At 40.6% G+C, this 25,472-nt stretch overlaps 2 protein-coding genes across 12 annotated transcripts in view; one reads left to right on the forward strand and one right to left on the reverse strand.

The window, feature by feature from the left end:
* agbl4 (AGBL carboxypeptidase 4) overlaps nucleotides 1–19,642 on the reverse strand; it is a 252,937-nt gene extending 233,295 nt beyond the window's left edge. Inside the window, exons 1-2 of the mRNA XM_079350574.1 lie at nucleotides 19,517–19,642; nucleotides 18,378–18,500 (exon numbers count right to left, since the gene is read on the reverse strand). Coding sequence (XP_079206700.1) covers nucleotides 18,378–18,500; nucleotides 19,517–19,562 — 169 coding nt within the window. The 5' untranslated portion in view covers nucleotides 19,563–19,642. The remainder of the gene's footprint in view (nucleotides 1–18,377; nucleotides 18,501–19,516) is intronic.
* elavl4 (ELAV like neuron-specific RNA binding protein 4) overlaps nucleotides 19,600–25,472 on the forward strand; it is a 77,376-nt gene continuing 71,503 nt past the window's right edge. For 4 of the 11 annotated variants that reach the window (XM_079350586.1, XM_079350588.1, XM_079350576.1 and 1 more), the window contains exons 1-4: nucleotides 21,500–21,573; nucleotides 23,158–23,284; nucleotides 23,934–24,483; nucleotides 25,166–25,306. In XM_079350586.1, the coding sequence (XP_079206712.1) occupies nucleotides 24,436–24,483; nucleotides 25,166–25,306 (189 nt within the window). In that variant the 5' untranslated portion in view covers nucleotides 21,500–21,573; nucleotides 23,158–23,284; nucleotides 23,934–24,435. Of the gene's footprint in view, nucleotides 19,684–21,499; nucleotides 21,574–23,157; nucleotides 23,285–23,806; nucleotides 24,484–25,165; nucleotides 25,307–25,472 lie in introns of those variants that run through there. The other 7 variants (XM_079350580.1, XM_079350578.1, XM_079350582.1 and 4 more) reach the window with 6 other exon arrangements.

Here is a 25,472-nt window from a genome sequence, read left to right on the forward strand (position 1 = left end):
TGCTCCACTGAAGCTACCGACAAAAATATCTTCAATACAGCGCCACAGAAAAACTGCAAGGGCCCTCCGAAATCTAAACAAGATGAGTATTACAACTTCAGTTTGCATTTATGGCCTGGTGTGAAACATGAACACAGAAGCAATGAGAAATGAGAAATTGCAAGAGGTTGTTGTGTAACAATAAGCTGATGACTGATCTGTATTTACATTTGAAGCCCATCCGCCAGCAGCTTCCGCAGAGTGGCCTAATGGTGAGTGGCATCTCATTCCAGCACAGTGGTGCCTGGAAAAACATCTCATACTGCACAGCGCTACTCAGGCTGATTAGGGAGTGGCTGAGCTATGCTGAAATATCTAACTTTTTTGTTTAGTCATTCATCTGGTCTCTGCCTATTATACATCAAAGAACAACACCAATCATAAGAAATCAGGAGAAGTAAAGACACAGAGTTTGTCTGAGGAATGAAGAAAAGAATGAATATCCTGCATTCTTGTGTGGTGTATTCTAAAAGAGCGATACTTTTATTCTGACATTCTTGACATTAAAAAATAAGCGTTAAGGGAGCTTTAGTTCATATCAGTTGGTAGAGCGGGCGCCCTGTGTATACAAAAACTCTGTTTACTGCATGTCTCTCTCTCCAACTTTCCTATCCAAACAAAAGGTTTTTCTTGAAGAATCTAATCAAAATAACTGTACAGAAATAGTCATGCTTGTTGCTGGTGCTCTTGTTTGTATTCGTAGAGAGCCATCAGTCTCATTTCAGTCTGTTTCATAAGCAGCTTAAAACTCCTTTCTGTCTGCATTAGTTGTCATGTTCGGAAATGCATTCGACACAAATGTTATCCAAGAAACTTCACAACATTATGTTAACGCGGCTCCTTTGTTTCTTTCAAGAATATTCAAAACCATTCGATATGTGTACTGTACGTGTATGTCATTTCCTTCCAGCGCACAGTCAATAGAAACTATCTTAGAATGTATTTAGTCGAGACATTAGGAACAGAAAGGTGACTGAACGGGTGACAGAGTTCCCTCTCAGCCAAGTCTCTTCTGCACTCGCCGGCTACTGAAGCCATGGCAGGCTCGCAGGCAGGGACTAGCTTTTGGCTTGTTAGCAATGCAATCCAGAGCCATTGAATGAAGATAAAGCCAAGAGCAGGCGGAGGGTTGAAGCAGACCCAGCTGCAGCGAGCAAGCAGTGACAAAGAGGGGAGATAGGCAGCAGAGAAACACCTGTTCCAGATCATCTCACGAACGACACCAGCACTATTCTCAGAGCTGACGCTGCCAAACACTCCCTATTAGAACACATGGATAATGGCCTTCAAAGGTCATCCCTCCTATCAGTCTTAATGACGCTGTACAGTAATGAAAACACGAGTCCTCTCTGTCGGGTTCCTTTTATTATATACCACTTTTTCACAGCTTGAACCGACACTGTCCAAATCCACCTTGCATTGTTACAAAACTCCACACAAACAAACTGAAAACGATGTTAATCAAGTTTTCTCTGATTGCTTCGTCGACGTTGTAGTCATTCTAAAGAGAACGCTACGTTGAGTTAATCCAGGAGAAGGATTGACAGATTGCAATTAACTACGTCAGAGGAGCACAAACACTGGGACTGTAATTTGCTTTGTTGCAGTGCGTTACGAAAGAATGGGGTTTGCGTCGATGTATTGCATAACAAAATCAGTAAAAAAAAGCAAACGTGCAAAGGCTTCTTTACAGAACTAAAAAAGAGTTTTATGCAAATAAAAGAGAAACTTTCTCAGTGTGACATGACAAAAAAGTTTTCGACAATAAAGATTTTTATTTGAGGAACTCTTTATGTGACAAAAGACGAGTACTTTACTTTGAGGTCTGCTGGCTGTCAGTGCTATCAGTAAACACTGTCGTGCCGTTTGACTTTATATTCCAACAACCTTCTCTAAGTGATGAAAACTGCACGGATTATTCATGCATACGTCCTACTTTCCCATGTTGCTTCCCAACTTGTGCAGGGGAGCCAAAATGTAAAGACTAAACTGCTATCTGTCTGCTCCTGCTTGTGAATACTGTAGCATGGGTGGCACAGACAGCAGTCAAGGCCTGCTGGATTATTGAGCTTGATGCTTGAAGGCCAGACGTGAGAGATGACTGCAGCCTCAATGTTAGAATTATATGTTCAGCCTGGAGCAGCAGGGATATGACACGCCATTGATCCCCGTTTTAATTTTATGGTGGCTACCTCCAGATTCAAACGCTCTGGTGGGCTGGTAGCCTGACCCTTTTAATCAATCCTTTATCATTTAGTATTTAATAGCATAAACGGCCGATAGATTTTTCTGAAACACACTCTGAAAGCATTAAAGATAAACTTTGTAGAGCAGAGACAAGCTCTGTGGAGTCATTATGACGTTGAAAAGCCATGAACAGAACACGAGATTTGTCAGAACGTATTTTTTCGCCTCTTTTTGCACAGGCAGTGCTAGCGTAAGTGAAGCTAATGAGCTACAGACTGAAAGAAGACGAGAACGAGGAGAAGAAAAAAGAAGAAAAAAAAAACTCAATGTCTTCTCTTTGAGATCTCTTGCATAATTCCTCTTGAGTATCATCGCTTCCCATAGTTGTCTTCTTCTGTGGTGTCTTGAAATGCTGTGTTGAATATCAATCTTTGTCCTTGAGGGAAAACTAGAGCAGCGTTTAGACATTAACAAATTGCCTTTCAACTAACCGCTCAGCCCTGCTGGTGCAGCCCAATAAAACACTATTGCTGGTTCTGAACAAGATTTTACACATGGCAGCCTCTCCTCGAGGAAAACTCCTGAACAAATGCTTCTTTCTCACTCTATCTTTGTCTGTGGTTCTCACAGTTCTAGTGTCTCCTAAAAACAAAAGTGTTAAAAGGGGGTAAAGAATGCATCATTAGACAGGGCCATAGGCAAGTAAACAGGGTGCAAACATGCAGTGGCCAAGTGGGCAGTCATTCAGTCACACATGGGCTCTCAAACCAAGTGTGTGTGCGTGTGTGTGTGTGTCTGTGAGAGAGAGAGAGAGAGAGAGAGAGAGAGAGAGAGAGAGAGAGAGAGAGAGCTAGAGAGGGAGCAGAAGAACCTGGCTAATGTAATCCCATTATGGAGGTACAAGAGGGAGCAGTCACAGTGCTCAGCCCACACAATGGGCCGGCCTGCAGCCTGTAGCTATCCACTGGATGGATGCTTTCTGCCATGCAGATGGATCATCCTGGAGCAGCAGCCGGCTGCCTCAAGCCTGGGGTGAAACTCTCTCACACAAGCAGCCATTAGAATGGTAATAGGCAGTTGTTTCAAAATGAAATAGACTGTGTGCTTACAGTGCTTCCTACTTAGCAACCATGTGGGCTATCACGTCTTAAATCTTCCATGCTTTGTTTGTTTTTGGTGTTTTTTTTTTCACATAGGTTGACTCACATCATTTCACAATGACCTAGAAAATATACATTGCATGTCACTGGTCATAGAAGTTAATGTTTTTACAACAAGTTGTGCTAATCCAAAGTGAATGCCTCCAACTGCAGAGTAGTCAATATTTTTTTCCTTTGTTATCGCTGAAATTACAATTTTACTTTTTTTTACTTTTTTTTTTTAAACTTACCCCCACATCAGCACCCAAAGTCACACAAACACATGCATGCCAGATAATACATTCAATTTATTTTTCCTGGCACGACAAGGCCATAAACAGCAGACTAGAGATTAAAAGAGTAGTGTACTGCTGAGGGAGGGCAGCCAGGAACCTTTTGAAACTTATTTTTTGCTCTGTTCCATTTCATTATTGGAAAGCACATCAGTTTCCCCCCCGGCTGCTCTGTGGTGTAAGGAGGATTCCTGGACACAGAAGAGGGGTACTGATAAAGATAGAATTGATTCCAGCCAGCAGCAGCAGCAGCCAAAGTGAAGGGGTCTCAGTATAGACCTGCAGCTAAACGTCTGGGTTTGCTCCGTCTCTCTCTCTCTCTCTCTCTCTCTCTCTCTCTCTCTCTCTCTCTCTCCCTCTCTCTCTCTCTCTCTCTCTGTCATCGTCACTATCTCTCTTCTTAAGGTAAATTGTCACCAAGGCAACATCAATCTCCTGCCTCATGACTTCTTAAAGCCTGCCTTCTCCCCTGATGCCTTATCACTTCATCTGCAGGCAAGATTAAAGAGGTCACCTCCAAGTTCCCACAAGCTAACCACCTAACAGGTATACTAAACTGCAGCGTGTCTCTTACAACTGTTTAAAGGGTGAGTTGATCATCATTTCAAATAGTAACCTGAAAGGGACAGTTACATTCTACGTTAAAAAAATAGCTTAGCTTAACATAAAGACTGGAAATTGTTAAAACAACGTCCATGTGAAACCTCCAATATAGAGTGGTGCAAGTTAATTTAAAGCTATCAGAGATGTTAGTTGTATTCTGGAAGATGTGTGTAAGTTGATATTTCACAGTTTAAATTGATATAACTACTGAGCTAGAGCTGAGTTAGATTCCAAAATGTAACGACAAGAAATGTTATTAAAAAATTTTTTAAAAAGTAACAAAACCCAAAAAGGAGTAACTTTTTGGAACAACTTGTTACATTATAAGGCAGGCAAAATAGTTTTCTCCTCATAATGTAAACAACTTGTTACATTTTGGGGGAAAAAAGTGACAACTTTTTAGGCTCAGCATTTTGTTACTTTATCGACCAGTTATTACATTTTGGGTTTTGTTACGTTTTTTTTTTTTAATTACAATTCAGGTCGTTGTTACATTTCAGGCTCTAACAGGGCATAAAAGCAAAGTAAAGACTGAGTGAAAAGAAAGTGTAAAACTTAAATATATTGTTGAATAGTTCGTTCGTTACTCACCAACAAACAATCACGCCATGGAAACTAAACTATTTAACGAATGCAAAAATGCTTTTTTCAAGTTAATTGTCTTTCTTGAGTGAAATTGTTGAGAAGATTGTCTTAATACTAAACAAAAGCAGGATAAGATCAGACAATAAGAGACAGAGGACACTAAGGGGGGGAAAAAAACAAGATATTGTTATGAGTTCATCTCTGCTCCAGTGAGCGCCTCCGTTCAATATAGATGAAGGAAGCTGGGCCCGGGGACAGCACAGATATATGCAGGCAGCCCACACATATCTGATGATGTACAGGCCTGCCTGCACATCGTAAAGAGAACACATTTTCTAGCTAGCCTTTTATAATTGTATTTTTCCCGTCCAAAAGGCCCTCAAGCTAGACTGGTATGCTCCATCTGAGGCGGTTTCGTGTGGTAATGGGTCATAGTGATGCATTCATAGTGGGACTGACTTAATTGTATTATCAATCTCATCCAGACAGTGCTTCAGCCCCACAGCCCTGGACATGCTACTGTCAGACACTCTGTATTAGTATTGGAGAATGAACCATGAGGAATTACAATCTTCGCTTTCATCTGTTTCTCAAGCCTAAAATGGCAGCTTTTAGGTCGGGTGATGGTTTTTTTGTGAGAAACTGCCATGGCTATGCTTCGCTTCTCACTTTCTCTCAGTGTCACGCTCTTTCTGTTTACCCATCACTTTGTCAATCTCCTCTCTCTCTCTCTCTCTCTCTCTCTCTCTCTATTTATCTTTTGCTTGTGGTGTGTTGTGTGTGCTGGTGGCTGCAGAGTAAATACAAGTCTGTTCCAATTTCATGCTATCTTTTAACAAGTTAATTATGTTGAGCCCTACAAAGGCTGAGCACAGACAAGGGAGGTGGTGGAACTGGCAGAGGGACAACTGGCCAGGTCAGCTCTTTGTTGTTCTATCTTGTTTTGTGTCTTCTTCCCCAAGCACTCGCCCTCATCTCTGTTCTCCTCTCCCCTGTATATTCTCTTGGTGTAACTCCCTCCTTCCTCTTCCTCAGTAGTAATCTTTCCAGCGGCTCCAGTGGTAGAGGAGAGTTTAGAGATAAAAGCGCAGGGAGCTGAGGAGTCCTTGGCAAGCCTTAGGCAAGGAGAAGGTCAACAGGCCTGCTAAGAAGGGCTGTTATCATCTTGGTAACATGTTATCGGAGAGCCTGCAGTAGTGTTTATTTACAGTTATTGCTCCCTCTGGGTGCACACTTCAACGCCTGGGGCTGATTGCTCTGTAATGAGTTCAGGAACACAGGGAGCCGATGCAAGAAAAGGAGAGAAACAAGGGAGGCAAGAAATCACCGGCCAATAACCGATAGGTCAGCAAGAAAATAAATAAATAAAGGAAAACGCTGGTTGTATATAATGTAGGAGAATCAGACACTACAAGAGTACTCTTCTACCCAAGACCGTTTTTCTTACAAGTTCTTATTTATCTCCCTTCAAGAACAAGCAAATCCTCTTAGATTGGCCGGCAGCTTCTCAAATCAAGTCTCGCCTACTTCATCTAGTACAGCAGAAAATGGCTTTTGACAGGGAGTTGTCTGCAATTGCTTTAAGGCAGGACCGTTCCTCTGACCTAAAACACTTGATTTTGACTTCTCATGGCCAGAATCTCTCTAACGTAAACAGTGGTTCTTCTTCTCCAATTATTGAATAGACCAGTCCGGTATTGTGTTTGCTAATCAGATTGGTGCATTTAACTGGCCAAATAAACAAAAGACCATCCAGGAGTTTGAGTCTAGAAGGGATAATTGTACATTTCTCAGTTTGTTTTTCTACAGTTAGGAGCAGTGCAGAAAAAAATACTCGCATTGTTAAACAGCTTTCCAATCTGGGGAATTACCCTAAGTGCTGCTACTGTCAATGCAATACCAGCTTTTCAGTCCAAAAAAAAAAAAAAGAAGAAGAAGAAGCAGGAAAATGCAGCACTGAATGCACTTCTAAAGGCTTGGCAGATGATCAACTAGTTTTTCAGTAATCATTTATCCAGGAACATCCCCCAACATCGTGCAATAAGGAGACTTTCAGAATATATATACCGTAAATTCCGGACTATAAGCCGCTACTTTTTTCTCACACTTCGAGCACTGCGGCTTCTACTCCGGTGCGGCTAATGCATGGATTTTTTATGGGGGACAATGAGCTTCTGCCGCAAAAACATTTGACTTCGTCACGTCGGATCTTAATATCAGTCATTTTGCGCTTCATGCACGCACCCTCATCATGGAAAACACACGGAGAAATGCATATGATGTAGCTTTCAAGTTAAAGGCGATCGAACTGGCTGTCAAAGAAGCTAACAGAGCTGCTGCACGTTAAGATGACACTGACAGCGACAACAGAGACTGAGGAAGTGAGTAATGAAGTCATTCTGAGGCAGTGAATGGATGGACTTTTTCTTGTGAAATATATTACGGTCATCTTTTTCATCAGCCGTGTTACAGACACCGTCGGCTAGGCTTCGTATTGTAACGGTTCATGTTGTAAAGTCAGTAGTTGATAATGTGTTCATAATTCCGATTATGTGGAGAGTCAGTGAATGCACCAGCGAGAACGTGTTGAGTGGCTGTATGAGAGAACGCTGGGGGAGAGAGTTGGATTGTTACATGTCATGTGTTGTTCTCTGCTGTAAACGGCGTTGTCACGGCCGACAGTGATCGGGTTATTAAGTTATTATTTGAACGCTCTCGTCGTCCTTTAACGTCCGTACGGACGCTACAGTATTTGCGGATGTTACCGGTAGCCTACGTCTGTGTAAATAGCTCTTGTTATAGCGTGGACACCTGCGGCTTATAATCAAGTGCGGCTTATATATGTACAAATACATTTATTTACTTATTTTTAGCCGGTGCGGCTTATATCCAGGTGCGCTCAATAGTACGGAATTTACGGTACATATATATATATATAGACTACTTTAGTCTATGTGACAGCTGGTGCACATTCCAATATGTTCACTATTAAGAGATGTTTTAAAAAAAATATATATATATATATATATATATATATATACACACACACACACCCACACACACACACACATATATATATACACATGTCAAAGTCACAGTACCAAGAAGTACGAATTCAAATTCTATTTTTTGTCTAGAATATACCATAAAAGCAAATCCGTCCTATGACAAGCTAATCCCTTTTTATACCCTCGGATATGGGGAGATTAAGAGACATAATTTGGTAATTCAATTTAGACATAATTCATCAGAGAAGAAGAGCGTGGGGAGCTTTCTGGGAAGAAGTTGCTCCATCATAGCAGGAGCCTACAGATGAAGCCAAGTTTACAATGCACCAAATGATAACTGATAGATTAGTACATTCAGAGGTGTACTACCAAAGAACTGAAGCACTAAGGGGAAACAGCACCTGATGGTTTTATGATCAATGAGTGATGGGTTTTTTTAAAGTCATAGTACTTGAATAAATTCAGTTGTTTCTTCTTGTTACAGACATCATGCTGTATCAAAGTATTGAAAAACTAAAGACAAATTCTTGCCTTTGAAGATTTCTGAATATTTTTTTGTATTTTAATTAGAACAAACACAACTGAATGGTCCAGCCTTTAAGGACAAATACTCTAGATATTAAGTTAGAACCTTAAAAAAGAACAATGAACAGATACTACTTTAGTCTATGTGACAGCTGGTGCACATTCCAATATGTTCACTATTAAGAGATGTTTGAAAAGTCCATGGAGGAATATTCTGATAACAGCATTTGCCCTGAAGGCATGAATTTCAATAGTGTTTACATTGAGCGGCAGAGCTACAAGATAGCTGCCTGGATCCAGACCTAAATGTATTCAATCAAAATTCAGCCCTGTCAGTATTTCATCCTTCACTGTATAAGCATATTCTGTATATGAATTTGTGTTATCAAACAAACCCTGGCACATCAATGAAGCTCATCTCACAGAGGCGTTTTTTTTCTCAATAAAATCTGCAGAATAAACACAGGCAGCTTGAAAAAAAAAAAAAAAAAAAAAAAAACATGAACTGGTAGGGTATTACAAATCCTCAACATTTTTCCGGCCCGTACGGTCTTGCTTGGGATGAAAAATGAGACGTCTGCTCAGAAGCTGTGTTTATAGCATCAGGAATTGCTTGGAAATGAATTACTGGATGAATCACTGGAGCCTTGTGCGCGGGCACAACTCGCACAATCCTGAAATCTAGTTGCAGTAATTTTCACTTACAACACACTTATATCATAGTGCTGGAGGCAGGCCCTGAGCCAATGAACACTGATGTTTCCATAGTACATTTAGAACACAAAATAGCCTGAAGCTGAATATTAAACACAGAGTTAAATCTATGTGTGTCACACATCATTCTCCATAATAGATGATGTAATAAAAAATGCCAATGTTTGTTACAAAAAGGCTATTTCTTAAAACATCCAGAATCGGAATAATCCTCCACTCAACCTTTCCAAATCTCACAGCCACACTCTGTGTGTACTTGATAATCAAATGCTTTCATTACTCTAACTTCCCAAACATCCTGCTGCTGCTGCTGCTGCTAGCATTTGGTGACATTTTGAGAAAATGAGGTGCAGACTGGCTCTCCCGTGTGCAGCTCGTATCAGAGGCATCAACAATTAACTTACAAAACACTGAGGTTGATCGTGCTATTTTCTGGATGAGGAGGCATCTCTGACCAGCGCTACCGAGCCAATGTGTTCACTCGGTGATTAGAAGTTAGCATATGTAACAGGCCCGAATGTCACACAGGATTAACGCTCTATTTCCATTTTATTTTGCATTTCATGCAAGCCAGCCATCTGATATCACTTCTCACCTCCGATGGCAAAACACTGTGGCATTAAAGCCACGTAACAGAGGCCAACAGTTGTTAGTGTTGTTTTTAATTACAGTTAGTGTCATATAGACTGACTTCCTGTTTTATGATACTTTATTAATGCCTGAAGGAAATTCTGGTTTACACTCTGTTATTGAGAGACGTGCTTCGGACACACACAGGCCTGAAATACACACGTGCATAAAGTGGACCTGTGTGGACAGAAAGATGCAGTGGAGAGATACTTTAATGGTCTTGAGGGAAATTCAAAGCATCCGGTAACAATTTACAAAGACAAGCACGACATGAAACATTTGTTACATCTGAACAACAACCGCTGTCCGTGCTCCCGTACGTCTATTATCCCCAACGAAGGTTTAAAGAAGCCCCAACCAAAAGGATGCATCGACGGAGAGATGTCAGAGTGGGGCTGCTACACACTGATGCAGGAAGCGCAACAGAGAGCTGTGTTGTGTTGCCTTGCTCAAGGGCAGCTTGGCAGTGTTGGAAAGGGACTAAAAAATTAACCTGCCACCCTCCAGTTTCCAACCAAAGTCAATACAGACTGAGCTGCTGCCACCCCAGAACTGATGTCAGACAGTTAAGCCTACAAGAACTGAAGTTTCAGCCGCTCCAGTTCACAACTTTTTCACCTCAGTCCGATATGGTGAGCACAACGCTCAACTTCTTTTTGTGATTTTTGTTCACTCTTAACTTCAAACTTCATTAGCAGACTGATACGTATGCATCTTTATGGATTGATTCATCTTGATAGATATATTTGATGTAGCGGCAACTGTCTGCGGTTGATGAGAGATTTTGCTTGACGTAGATGTCTGATATTTCAGTCGAGGAGATGAGTTCTTCATGCCTTATACAGAGTCAAGTATTTGTGGGCTGTCTTTCTAGCAGACTATAAGGAACACTGATAAAGGAGAAGAAAATGTTCCAGTGATCGTGAGATCCTGGTCCAGCATGCCAGTAACTGCAAGGTTCAGGTGATCAAGCATGTTGTCTATCATTGTGAAGTCTTGGTCAAGCATGTTGGAACAAATGTCTGTGACGTATGTTATGTTCTAATGTTATTTGACCATGTCTAAATAAATCCAAGAAGAGCCACATGTCTGTTTGACGATGTTCTCCTCATTCATTCAACACAGATATAGAAACCTCCACCTCACGCAGACTTAACTGGAAAAACCCAATATCAGTTTTAAGCTTCAGCACTGACAGTATCAGGTCATGCAGGTCAATGCACCGATCCAATCCAATAACCAATGAACCTCCAAAAGTATTTCAGTTGAATTCATCATTATCATCCATCACCATCATCATCATCATCGTTATTTAAGCCTTGGAAATCATTAAGGTTTCCCTCATTAACGATGATGTTGAGATACAAAGGTGCACATTTAAAACAAACCGGGGGGAAAAAAACTCAAACAACAACAAAAAGACACACAACAGTGTGACGCTAAGGAGTCTCATGCTAGTCAGCAAAACGTCAGCCATCCATCTCTCCACTAATCATTTAGATGATTATTTTCCCATTAGAAAAAAAATATATGAGGACATAAATATTTACATAACAAATAACTTTGATATGCTCCAAGCCCTTTTCAGTGAAACTACAAAATAGTTAAATATGAGCAACTCTTCATATGTACAGTACATATGCTAGTAGTCATTATTAATCAATATAAACATACATGTTTTTTAAAGACACTGCATGTTTAGTGCTGCGATCGGTAAGTCCTCTTTATACACGCTTCCTCACACGTCACACAAATATGACACATTCCCGCTCACAAGAAAAAAAGGGAGATTAAACGGGCCAAATTCCGCTGAAGAAAGTAAAAGATAGGACATGAGGATCATAAAAAAAGCACGATAATAATAAAGAATAATCTCTTATGGGTAGAAATGGTCAATAAATAGCATAAATCAAAAGAAATGGTCTTGCCAACTGTCCCCAGACAACTCAAATTTATCTCCATACTCCACTCCTGACTTAAAAGAAAGAGAGAGGAGAGAAAACTGCTAAAAGGGAAACTGGAGAGGCCATTTAGTGATTTGAGCAGTGAAGCTTCTCCGCTGCCAAGGACATGTAAGAGAGACAGAGAGACTGGGAGTGCCTCTCAATACATCAGATGTCAGGAGTGCTCCCTCCCACTCAGACTAAAGGATGTTCTTTTGGAAGCCTGTAAGAGTTACAGAGATCTGAGGTTTGGAAGCTATACAACAAAATGTGATTGAACTCTAAAAGGCCATATGACTGGACAGTTGTGACTCACATCTTTATGAGGGGTGACGTTAATCACATTTCTAAATTAACATTAATTAATGTTGACTTAATGTTAAGACGTCACGGGAACATATCTGTATTTCCATCCTCGAGCTTCCACTCCTGTTCTTGTGTCATTGGAGAGGAAGGTGAGGCAGGGAGCTGTTTCCTGCAGTCAGCTCAGGGTTCTCCAAGCCACTCATTCTGAGCATCAGGCTTGATTGTAAAAACGTTTCCCTCTTCTTTAATCAATGGAAACTCAACTATCCTGATTCATGGGGCACTCTGGAGTATATAAATATCTTCTGACAAGCTTGACTGCATTCTCCCTTCACCAGCATGAAAGCTCCCCCCCCCAATCCCGCCCATGAACCCTCAAGTCTTCATATCATTATTTTCTTCTCTATACTACTGTGTCTCTTTTCCTGCTTGCTCTCTGTCTCCATCTCTATTTTTACTTTTTAAATGTTGCTTTAACTATGAATCCTATCTGTCATTCTTTAAAGGGATTGCACACCTGCAAAAAATGGACATTGACTCAAAGGCCAAACAGATGAAATAGACTATTCAGATTTAGAAGGAAGGAAATGAAAGGGGGAAAGTCAAATGGAGGAAACAATGAAACCATCATCATCACTGAAGAGGGAAGATATTGTTTTTTGTTTTTTTTTTCACACTTAACCTCTCTCACTAGCTTCTGGCCGAGTTCATTCATAAGTGTCATTTTGAGTAGTTTTCATCCAGGTCATACTGTACCATTAAAGTTTTTCAAAGACGATTTTAATTATTTAACGTCTGATTCAGGTTAGCAAGGATTCCATACAATGTCTCAAAAGGCCTTGTGTCCTCCCTGACGGGGGGGGGACGAGGTGTGTCTATCTGCCCTCCAGTCTGCCACATATATTACACTGTATCGAGTCAATTGATTGTAAAGCCAGATGAGTCTATGAGTTGTGCTTATCAATGGAGCCTATTAAACACTTGTCACCACTGGGGGATTTCTTTGACAATGCAAGTCATTGTCGTCAGCAGACAGCCGTCTGACTAATCAATGAGTGCTTAATTACATCTGGTGCACAGTCCAAAGGTGCAGTAAAACAATATGCCCACCCGCACACTCAGTGTCATCCTTTGTAGAGACAGATGGTTCTTTAGTCAGCGACATTGTGAAGAGGCACTCACAAAAGAATTTGGGATTTAGCTGATAATGTCAACAGTTGGGAGAGTGTAGTGGGAAAAAAAAAAAATGGGACAAGATAAGAATGTCATTTGGATTTCACTCTCGGAACAATTAGAGTTCTCTTATCATGTTCACGAATCTCTGCCTCTTGACACAACACACCACAACAGGCCAAGACTTCTTGTTTACAGATTGACAAAAGGGTCTACTCGATACCATGACATGTTGTTGTCCAAAGAAGATCATCAATGACTCACGTGTTTTTTTCTGCACACAGGGTTTGATAAGGTTGTTCATATTGTCCGTCAACTCAGCAGTCAGGTTTGCATGTCTCAAGCGAACAGTCACAGCGTTCATGCTACTCTATCAAACTCCTCAGAGGGCCTGTTGGCTGAGATATGTACTGTATGTAAATCTGTAGGCCATCACTGACTTCATCAGCATTGGGCTGACAACAAGGTGAATTAACTTAACTCGTCTAAATGTAAATAAGGTTTTATATCTTTATATACCAGTGTCAATTCTGATAAACCAATACAATTTGAGTCAGCGCTAACAGCGCAAAATAAAATCTTTGCTTTATATTAGATGTCCATGGGTTGTAGATAGCTGTCAACCTGAGAGGACAAGTGTGGGGGTTAAAAATCTCAACGACAAATAGGTCTGCGTAAATGTAATCGTCTGCTTGAAATGCCACTTTCAACAATTCATTCCGGTTTTACAGAAGCAGAATGGATATAGGCTGGCATGAAAGACCATTTCAACAGCTTTGAATGTGTGTTCTTGTGCTATATGAAATCCATGTGGCCGGAGCTCACACATGAGTCCCAATTTCCCTCCTGTCATTGGCACCGCAGATACCAGACTAAATGTATGAGAAACAGCAGCTCAGCTTAGGAGCCAAACTGATACTTTAGGAAAGCACACGGTCTTATCAGTGGAGGATAGTGAAACACAATCTGCTGTATAAACAATATGTTAATTTACTGGTAAGATGAATCAGCATGTTTCTATTCTTTACTCTATCTCAGCATACATCATTCAACATTGAATCCCTTCACTCGACTGTTAAACTTAGGGAAATGAGACGATCTACTGTACCGCTATAAACAAAGAAACACTTGCATTCTATGCAGATGATCTGATGTATGTGTACTTGGCATCATCCCGTCCTGTATTTTAATAACAAGATTTGAAAAAGAGAAAAAAAAAAAACTATCAGTAATGCTTTAAACCAGAATTGACAATCAATAATCTGAGAAAGAGCTAATGGTGAACCAGGGCTTTATCTGATTGGCTATGATTATACTATGATTCTATGGCCCTTGAATCCTGGGCTCCATGTGATGGCTGAATGGGTGATGATGTAAATGCATGGCATGCATGCCTAAAAAAAAAAAAATATTCTCACTGAGTGATAATCATAAAACAAACAATTAGACAGATAGATGGATAGCCACTTGACTTATCCCAAACCAAATACAGGAAATGGATGCGTTCAAGTTGTCAGGAAGTATATTTTCAGCAAACTTTTCACCAACTGACAGGAAACTACAAACTGCTTACCAGCTGAAAAGTGCTGGAATTAAAAAATTGGAGAAAAACTAACTAAACACATTCTTCACTTCCAGACTCGACTACTCTGAAGGTATTTTTGGAGCAAAACTCCTGAGCACCTGTTACAATGGAATTTGTACTTGTAGAAAATAGTCTCACACGTGTGTCTCAGTAAATATGAAATCACAGATAAAAAGTCTTTCAGAGTTGTGAACTTGTAGCATGGTGTGCCTCTCTCACAAACACCACACAACAGTTATAACTTCTTTAATTCTTCATAGCAGATGCACAAATCCTATTTTAAAAATCACAAATTCGGAAACTCTGAGTGCTGAGTCAGCAGTCGGCACACCCGGGCAGCTAAAGGAATTAGACTGGCTTCGCTGTGAACCAGAGAGCTAACGTTTCGCTAGCAACCTTCATCACTGCGACAGTCACATCTACGGTTCATCGTCCAAAACAGAATTCTGCTGCTCGTCTTCTTGCACACTCCCTCTTCTTATTATCTATTCCAAACTTCCAAACGGAGCTTGGAAAAAAGGCATTTAAATTTTGCTGCTCCCTTTACTGAAACACATTACAAAATGATTTGAAACTTAACCAACTTCTCTCGTTGGACGCTTTTAAGAGGAAGTTAACGGACTTGGAGGCAGAGATAGATGTTCTTCCTGATATCTTTAAGGATGATTCTGACAAACATTTGCTGCTCAAAACTGTTATTTGTGTCTTTCAACTGCTCAAGGATTTATTTGTGATCTATTTAATGTATTTTTTGTATTTCTATGTTTGGCTGCTCATTGTCTGTCTGAAACTCTGTTTTTAATCTTAAATTTTTTTTAAAAAAAATAAAGTTTATCTCAATGAGTTTCTCTTCCTGGTTAAATAAATGTTCTATCTATCTATCTATCTATCTATCTATCCATCCATCCATCCATCCATCCATCCATCCATCCATCCATCCATCCATCCAGTATGTTTATATAAGGTAGAGAGAGGCAGTACTGTAGGCCTAATCTAAAGTAATATCAAGTACAAGGCCTGAAAACCAGCAATGCTTCAATGAAACATCAACAGGGCATTCATTTGAAATTAGCAGCTTAACATCAATTCAGCCCCCATTCTAACTTTAGTCATGCATTTACTGGAAAGAGATTAATATCAATTCCATAAATCATTCAGGAGATACATCCGGAGCCAGAGACACTGGTATGTTAGCTGATCTCAATGTGGGAGCTCTGCACACATTAATCAATGCCTGAGCTCCTCTGGTCATGTCATCTGGGAAAAAAGGCAAATTTATAAAAAGGCCAATCACCACACTGATCCTGCACAAACCTCCTTATATAACACGTTCAGGTCTTTACGCAGGTTACTTTATATGCACTAACCTTCATGTGCCTCTTGGCCACAGTTTACAAAACTATACATTATGTTTCCTTAATCATTAACCCATGCATAAGCCCATTCAAGAGTCGTGTTCCTGGGTTAAATAGGCACAGAACATTTGACAACTATATGAAGAAGAAAGGCATGGCCATGTCATTATCTGTCTGTATCAGAGGAAACGTTACACAAAAATTCAACTGTGTAAGAAGAGCAATGACGGGAACTCCCAAGGATGAACATCAGAAAGCAAAAACTGTGATTCTTATCTATCATTCCTTCTGCAAAAATAAAAAACAAAGGTGGTGTTTGTGGAAATGTGAAATGTGGTTTCATCCTTGATTTACTTTGTGACTTGTGTGCTTTAGTGTGCTGTCTGAACCAAATGACCTTGCCATTGTGAATCAAGTACTTTACTGTCATTTAGAGTATATGAAATTCATTTAACTATATGCTTAATGACAAATGGTTTGGCTCTAGGGAAGACTACATGTCAGTTATATAAGCAATTATTATCATAATTTTGGAGAAGAGACACTTCTGACTGAAAAAAACTGTAGGCAGGAAATGTAACTGATGGTAATAAAAGTCAGGTTTTTGTCCCAATGTTAAATGTTGAAATGTTAAAGGAAAACGTTGATGATAAGTGGTGCTAATCGATCTTAAGAAGTGAAATGCCAAAAAAAAAAAAAAAAACATCTTGATGTCAGCTTTAGTTTAAAAAACAGGCAGACAATGCAATGTGCTGCAAGGCTACAATCTGTGTTCAGCGGTCCAATGTATTTGATTTTCTAACCCAGGTTGTGGTGAAAACTTTAGGCTGAATAACACGATTTTATTAATAATCCCCTTTTTTCGAAAATGAGAGAATTTGTGACAGTTTTTGTATCTGCTTCTGATTAAATGAGATTGATTTTAATTCTGAGTGCAGTTTTGCTATAATGACATACAAAACAGAGAAAACAGAGAAATGACCAAAAAAAAACACAGAAATGAAGTGGCAAAATTAATGAAAACTAATTCTACATCTCCTCTGCTACCTCGTATCATTCTACTAAGTTCCTCCCATCAAATGACCCAAAAAACATGCAAACCAAGCGCTGCACTGCAAACCATCTGATCCAACTCAGCTGCGCCAAACTCAGAGACAAGAAACACTGACAGAACATCTATTCTATACATACATGCATATCCTAAAAAGTAAAAAAAAAAAAAAAAAAAGAACCAACAGGTGCATTCCATACAGCTTTCATGCCTTCAGCCTTCACAGGCAGAGAGAGAGAGAGAGAGAGAGAGAGAGAGAGAGAAGGCTGCCAGCACAAGTCACTCAGCCGGATGATGCTTGTTTGTGAAAATTACAGATAACTCATCTTGTGCAGACTGAAAATCATGAGTGTTAAAAAACATCAATTCCTCCAATCAATCAATGAGCAGCTTGGTATTAGTAGAGATGTACGTAGCCACTTTTTTTCAGTTATGTACCGATACTGATTCTGATATTTTTATTTTCATCATAATAAACAGTTTTATTGTTGTAGCTGGTATTATGTGTAAGGCTACACAGTGCTGTAATACAGTAAACCCCAGTATTGCATTGTGCTGGTTTCACATACAAACAGGAGGCAGGAACAACAGTCAGGTTTCAATCTTTTAAACTGAAGTGCAAGAACTGATGTTTTTATCACGCAGAAGGAGCTGTTCCATCTCATCTGAACAACTTCATGGAGACGACTTAAGACATTTCTTACAGTTCAATCTGAATGTCTTTCAAGCCAGACTGTGCCAGAGAATGTTTAAAGTGCACAACCATATTTCATGATCAGTGACGTGGATTGGCGTCATCAGTCTGAAATCAATTATGTTAATTGTGTCAATATCGAACCCGACACCCGACTGGCACAGAAAATAGTGTTTTAACCATCCATAACTATTTACTCTGAGTTCAGCTTTTACCCTGTGGGAGAAGATTCAGGGTCTTTTAGACTGGGCTGAAATACTTTTAATATTAATTTGTGCTAATGTGATGTCCATGAATATTCTGACCAACAGGATGTGTCAAGGAGCTGTGCATTACTGTATGTTTATATGTCACTGCTGCAAGAAGGTGTGATGATGATGTGTATGCAGGTGTTGTAAAATAGAAATCTGGCACAAGGAGCTTGATATCATTTGAAGCCACCACAAACAGTTACTATAAGGAAAAGAACAATTAAGAACAATATCACAGATGACCACTTATCCCACTTTAATTTTCTACTGTGTCATTTTACATGTTTTCGACTCACCACTCTCAAAGCAAGCATCAAATAGCAGATGTCCTTTTCGTGGAGCTCCAGAGTGTCCTGGTGGGCCCACTATCAGTTTGTTCACATTCCCCACCAAGGCATCCTCGCCTCCCGTTTCACTGCCTGGAGAGGATAAATAAGAGGTTTTTTTTTTTCTGTAAACATAATGTAAGATCATTTTCTAATAATATAGAAATAACTCTCTCAAAATAGACAGCCCTGGTTTATTGATCATAAAGTTAAATCATAAGCTGCCATGCAGGACAGTAGGACAAAAAAATATATTAAATTTTTCATGGATAATTTACTGCAATAACATTGCAGTTTTCGAATGGTGAGTTTCAACACTGAAAAATCATAATCACAATTTGAAAGGCAAAATCAGATCGACATCTAATTGGGTAAATAGAAGATAAACCATCCTTAGCATTTCGATACAATTTTGGGATTTATAATAACTTCAGGGTTTAACGACTACGTTTAAGCAAGCGACAGCCTACCTCGAGTACAGGTGTTTTACCTTCATCGGTTTCCCCGTCTGAACACAGTCTATGGTCTGAACATGTTTAACATGAGGTCGAAGTATTTTACTGTGTCCCCCAAAACTACCTTTACTCTGACTCTGACCTGAAAGGACAGAGTAACAGGAAATTCCGTCTAACAGGGATGGACGTCCCACGACGATACCTGAAAATAACTGTTAATTAGCCAAACCGCAGTTCACGAAATAAGATACTTCTGACTTTTCCCTGTAACACCGCTGCTAACTTACCTTAGCAGATGCTCAGAGCCAATACACCTGCACTATTAATTCGGTGAAGGTGTCTACAATTACATGCTAGCAACTATCTGAAGTCTTTCAGTGAGGCACTTTGCCCGTGTGTCGTTTATTATATCCTTAGCCAACATCTGCAGCTGCAAAGCTAGCTTGATATCAGTCTGGTGACACTACTGTTGTTTACATCTTGTAGCATACCTGCTAGCTACTGTGTTAGCACACTGCACGTTAGCGCCACAATACAGACACGCAGCAATTCTGAAACATGCCGCAAATATTTGTCAGGTAACTGGGCCTCATTAGCAGCCAATCGCTTGATAAGAAATGAAGAGGACACATGGTAAAGTTCATATTTACACACCAGTCTCGTTGTCTCTTGTAGTGTTTTCCTCCATCTTCCTCTCCATTCTGTCAGAGCAGCCGACGCTCTACGTCTGTTGCCACGGCAACGGAACAGGAGGAAGCGAGAGAGGCACTGTCTTCTCCATCAGCACACACTGCTGCATCAAGACCTTAGCAAAAAGAGAGGTGAGCTAAGCCCAGTTTTCCTGTTATTTTGTGAGTTAAAAAAAAAGTATAGACAACTGATTGATCAATTGACAATTTAGGGGAAACATGCCATTTTCTTTCGAGACTGTTATGCATAGTCTCAAACTTTTCAGTAAAAAACCATTTCTATAAAATAAAACATTGAAGTGGAAACATTATAAACACTGTCTACTTTTATAGGGAAAACGTATGCTATGCCATTTCTATTCAGCATTTGCGCTCTGTAAGAAATGCTTTACTTAACACATAACAGCTTTTATTTATTCAGGTAATTATATGCCTCAGTTTTATTGCAGATGTACCTGCATTATAATTTTTCAGAGAAAAGAGCCAATCATTACATGCAGACGCAAAGGATTCAGAATGATCCTGTAGATGGATTAAAGCTGGAGGTTTTCTAGACAATTGAAGCTATGTCATCAGGGCCAATCAAGCCTGCCCCTATTCCTTTCCCATTACAAAGGCTGCACCTGATTAAGTACATCAAATGAGCAGCCGTACAACTCGGGGAGCAAGAGGCAGACGGGTGGCTGCTAATTTTCAGGTTATAAGCCGTGTGTAACAGGAACAAATGAATAAGACCAGGGAGAGGGCAATGATTTTTCTCTCAGTGTGTGATCTGTATTTGATGGCAAGCATCAACAGGCTGTTGAGTAGATAGGTCGGACTGATTATTTTTCAGATGACAAGAAGAGAATACAGAGCGGCTCTGTATATTTTGTTAAAATTGAAAATTGACTTGCTGTCCTTCATGCTATGTTATTCCTTTAACACTCTGCAAATTAAAGAGCTCTATGGTGGGACAATCGTTCATTTTCAAGGGGGAAATTGATATTGAACTGGACCACGAGAAGAATGAATTAGATTCGCTATGTGTGTCTCTTGTTTCTCAGCTCTTATCAGATGAGATGCTGTATAGTATTATTTGAGTATCCTTGAAGGTGCAGGACCTTGAGATACTGTTTGTAACCTGATCTTTTGTTCAGAAGCTCCATAATGTTCCTGGTTCTTGACAAACTAAATATGTGAAGTTGAGAGACTAAAACTAAGACAACTTTTTCCTATACATGCATTGACATCTACTTGTAAGTGTTAGTGTACATGGTCAACCTTATGGAAAATGTATGCAAAAAATTTAAAGAGGACATATTATCCCCCTTTTTAACATTTGCAAACAGTTCCCTGTGGTCTAAATGAAACATCTGTGCTGTTCTTTGGTCAAAACATGAATCAAACACCAGAGCAGGTTTGTCACCCTGTATATACCAGCTCTCTCAGAATACTCCGTTTTAGTGTGCGTGTCTCTTTAAATGTAATTAGCCCCCCCTAAATGCTCCCAGTAGCCATCAGTCCTACTAGGCGAGAATAAACTTGGTGGACCTGTGCTAAAGTTTTGCTCTAGGCTGGGGGTGGAGTCCATGGATGGAGATACCAGGGGAGGGGATTTTGTTTTACCAGAATCCCACTGTGGCATCACAAGGAGAGCGAATTTGGATAAGAGCACTTTTCTCTGTGTTGTAAGACTTGTGCAGACCACAAACAAAGGACTGGATGGGTTTATTTCACATTTTGTAGGTCGGTAAAACACTGTAAAAGTGGATTTTTCCTAATAACTCATTAGTTAATGGTTTGCAATGATGCTGCCTATGAATTCTATTTTTTACTATACTCTTTTTTTAAACACCATATTTAACAGTCTTCCTTAAAAAGGTGCCTTAAGAAAGACAAAAGTATAGCAACAGCTCTGGGAAAAAAAAACATTTCTTCTTTCTGCTCTATTATTACAGTAGTTTCCCGTCATGATCGCTGCAAAGAACTGATTAAATAAACACATCTTTCACCGGAAACACGGAAGAACTTAAAAGAAAGGTGTAGTCCACACCGTGCTGTCTCAAATTTTAATTGTCTCTCAGGAGAGTCCATGCTTTACCTGCTTATCATAACATGTTTGACCTCTAATGATTTCTGCACACATGAATGTGCTTCACATGTCGACATACGTACCTGTCAGGAATTAGTAGAGAATTTACTGAAACAGTAAGACATCAGAGCTATTTTAAGCATGTGTGGCTATTGATAGGAGGACACGCCACACTATCACAATCTCATAAAAAAAAATAATAATCAGAAACCCCCTTGGGGAAAGAGTAGCTTCAGCACTGCTGTGGTATTTTTTAAGACTCTCAGAAAGATCCTCTTTTTTTAACTGTAAAATGATGAAAAAGTCAGTGTTTGTTGCTTAGTGTCATAACTGACAGAAAAAGACAGAGAATATTGTGTTGTTGTTTAAAGCCTGGAGGAAGAAGCGTGTACAGTATGTATGTGTGTGCGTGTTCCAAGAGAGTAATTCTATTTTTGCATTTGTATTTCAGCAAGTACAGGGAAACCCTTTTTAGCCTGTTCAGCTGAGGACTCACACATATGAAGTCCATCATTGATGAAAGAAGAAGTCATGCAAAAATCAAACACAAGTAGCAGCGAGTTCATGACTAGTGGTTGTGAGATACAGTGTATGTGGGGACCAGCCAGCAGTACACAGAGAATCACTATGGTGACAGCAATCAGGGGGGCTCATGGGAATGGGGCCCGGTCAGTAAGGCTTGAGAGGCAGCTGACTGAGGAATCAGCCCTCACTCTGGATGATTCAACTGACAGCTCCCCCTCAGGGCTCTGCTGGACTAGCCGTCCCCAGAGAGCGCAGGCTTTACAGAACAGGGATGTGGCTAGCAGCCCTTTTCTAAGAGAGAAAAAACTGAACTGAAGCCGAGACAGTGCTACAGTGCCATAAAAACATTCATGCCATTGATGTTAGTCTCACATATCCTGCTGCTGATGATTGGAAAAAGAAAAAAAAAACATGCTAATTTAAAACATGTAAGGAATATTTTAGGCTACATCCTTGTTAAGTGTGAGACTCTCTGCATATTTCTTATCATACTCTTTTCCTCAGAAACATCCGTTCAAACTAACAGTTAGCTGACACTTCCTCTTCTTGTTAGCCGTTCTCTCCTCCATTAATTGTCACCCTCTTTTTTTCTCTCTATTTCTGTCACTTCCTCTGTCCCTCTCTTCCTCCCTATCTGCTACCCTGGACAGCATCCACCTAAACAGATGGTCCAGTGTCAATAGGCTGCTATTAACTGGCCGCGCTCCCCGCTCTGATCCAAGGCAACAAAAAAAGCACATCCAAAGCTCAGGGAATAACTTATCCGGCACGCTGATGGAGCCACGAGTATCACTAAACTAAGATCAGCATTATCAAGGATGATGGCTGATCACCCTGCTAGCAGAGTTTTAATTAGAAATGTCCTTCTCCACAGTACATATTATTTTCAGTCTTTTTCTGAAATCTCCCAGGTGTTACAAACTGAAACGAAAATGGAGTGAATCCTGTCTTTGGCACAAGTCCCCATAATCTTTTTCCCTCCTCTTGTTTGTTTGTTCTGTGGTCAGGATCTCCTGCCATGCCTGTGACTGGCTGCTTCGTCATCTCTGTGCCACACCCTGCTGAGGAAAAAAGGACAACCACCTGACCTTGATGCTCACATCAGCCCTGCCCTCACTTTTTCTCTTTGCTGAGGTACCATTCACTTTCACTCTCTTAAAGTCTCCTCAACGTGTACTGTTATTACATTACATTACTCTATGTGAAATTGTCCCAAAAACACATTCCAGGAGGAAATATTTCTTTCCCAAAAGTCTTTCCTAGTTCAACAACTAACTCAACCAGCACAACCTGTTATTGTAGGAGCCATAATTAGATAAAAGGGGCCAACAATGAGAGTCCTCACACGCCAAACCAATCCATTTATCCCTGCCTGTTTGTTGATCCAGGCAGCGAGTGATAAACATTTTCTCAAAATCCATCGCCGTGTGTTCAAGACTCACACGAAGAAAGAGGAAAGGAGAAAAAGGGAAATCATAAAAGATAGGAGTGGCACGGAGAGGGAAAGGGACATGGCGGAGATGCTGTCGCTGTTGCTAGAACTGTCTTCCCACCTTGTGGCAGCACGGTGAACTGTAGCTGCATTAATGCGTGAGCAACGGGGAGGAGAGAGAAAGTGATGCAGAGAGATGGAGTAAGTGATAGAGGGAGAGAGAGAGAGGGGTGGGGGGAAGGAGGGAGGGAAAGCGGAGGAGAGAGCCAGAGGGAGTGATACAGAGAGAGAGAGAGAGAGAGAGAGCAAAAAGGGAGGGGAGTTTAAACTAAGTGCTATGTTGTGGGACAGGCTAATCTGCTAGCGAGCAGTGTGAGGATCGGAGCGTATTGTATGAGCCAGTGTGCGGGGGACAGATAAGGGAGCCAGCCAGCCCGCCAGCCCGACCCACCGTTCGCCTGACTGCCTGTTTTAATGTGCTGACTCTGGGGAGATTTAAAAAAAAAGCAGCATATTGACTCCTAAGACGTGTGCGGAGACCCTGGACACAAACGCCACTACTACAGCCACAACAGCCAGCAGAGGTGCATCACCAGACAAGGGAGACAGAGAGGGAAAAGAAATAGAGCTCTGAAAATCCACTTCTCCAAAAATCTGAAAATTAAAGAGGATTTTTTTAACCCCCTCTTTTTTCCAATTGATTTTTTTCTTTTTTTCTTTTATTTATTTGCGATCCGGTGACAGACTCCCAACCCTAGAAAAGAAAAACAGGGGGAGCCAAAGAACTGAAGGAAAACCTGAACAATTTTAAAGGACAGAACGAGAAGCAAATAAAAACGCACCGAATCTGAACATGTTCGAAATAAGCCGAACACTCAACGCCGCTTTGTTGGGCAATGAGGTAAAGAGATTTTTCAATTTGCTTCTTTCCTTGTTTCTCACCTGTGTGTGTGTGTGTGTGTGCTGCCAACCATTCAGTCATGTGTGTGTTATAGTATGCCAGTACATGTGCGCGTCTTTACACTTGTGTTTGCTCATAGCCAGATGACAGATGGGGTGATCGTTCATTACATTTCCTGGGCAAGATAGTCACTATGAAGGAGAAGGGATACGCTTTTATAATAATAAATGGAGAGCTAGTATCTAGACTCTGACAGTATATTTCTATATTTAACAAAACCAAGGTAGCTATCAGACCCACACAGCACAGGCTTGGTTATGAAATTGCCCACCTGGGGCTCAAATAGAACGTATACTTTGTCCATAAGCGGGGTGTGTATGATTGTATGTGCGTTCACACATGCATTTGTGTGAAAGCAAAGTGTTCTGTAATCCTTCTCTACCTGCTCTTTCTTCAACCCCCCCTCCCCAAACTCCCTCTTCTGTCCTTAAACATTCTCTTGTCCTTCCTACCTGCTGTTATCTGCTTTCCTACCCTCTTCTCACATCCCTTCTCTCTCTCTCCCTCTCTCTCTCTCTCTCTCTCTCTCTCTCTCTCTCTCTCTCCCTCACTGTCTCTCTTTCTCTTTTCTCTTCCACTTTCCTCCTGTGTCTATGTACGAGTGTGTGTGTTCTGCGTGCAGCATCTCAAGATGATGGCGAGGTACGGGCAGCTCTCGGGACTAGCAGCCAGTGGCGTGGGCTCCGTCCCCGAGACGCACTCGCCGCTATTTCCCAGGGATCTCCTGTCATCGCCAGCCCAGATGGGCTACAGGTCACCCCTGGTAAGAGGACAGACAGACCAATATATCTCTGTCTCTTTAATGAACACGGATAATTGGAAGAAAAAGAGAATTAGGAGTGAAAGCAGAGATTGGTAGTTATATGAGAATCCATGTGTTTGTGTGAGAAAAGAGCAAAAATGCAGGAAGACAGCAAATCATTTGTGGG

The sequence above is a fragment of the Symphodus melops genome (assembly GCF_947650265.1).
Source record: "Symphodus melops genome assembly, chromosome: 8".
Classification (NCBI taxonomy): Eukaryota; Metazoa; Chordata; class Actinopteri; order Labriformes; family Labridae; genus Symphodus; species Symphodus melops.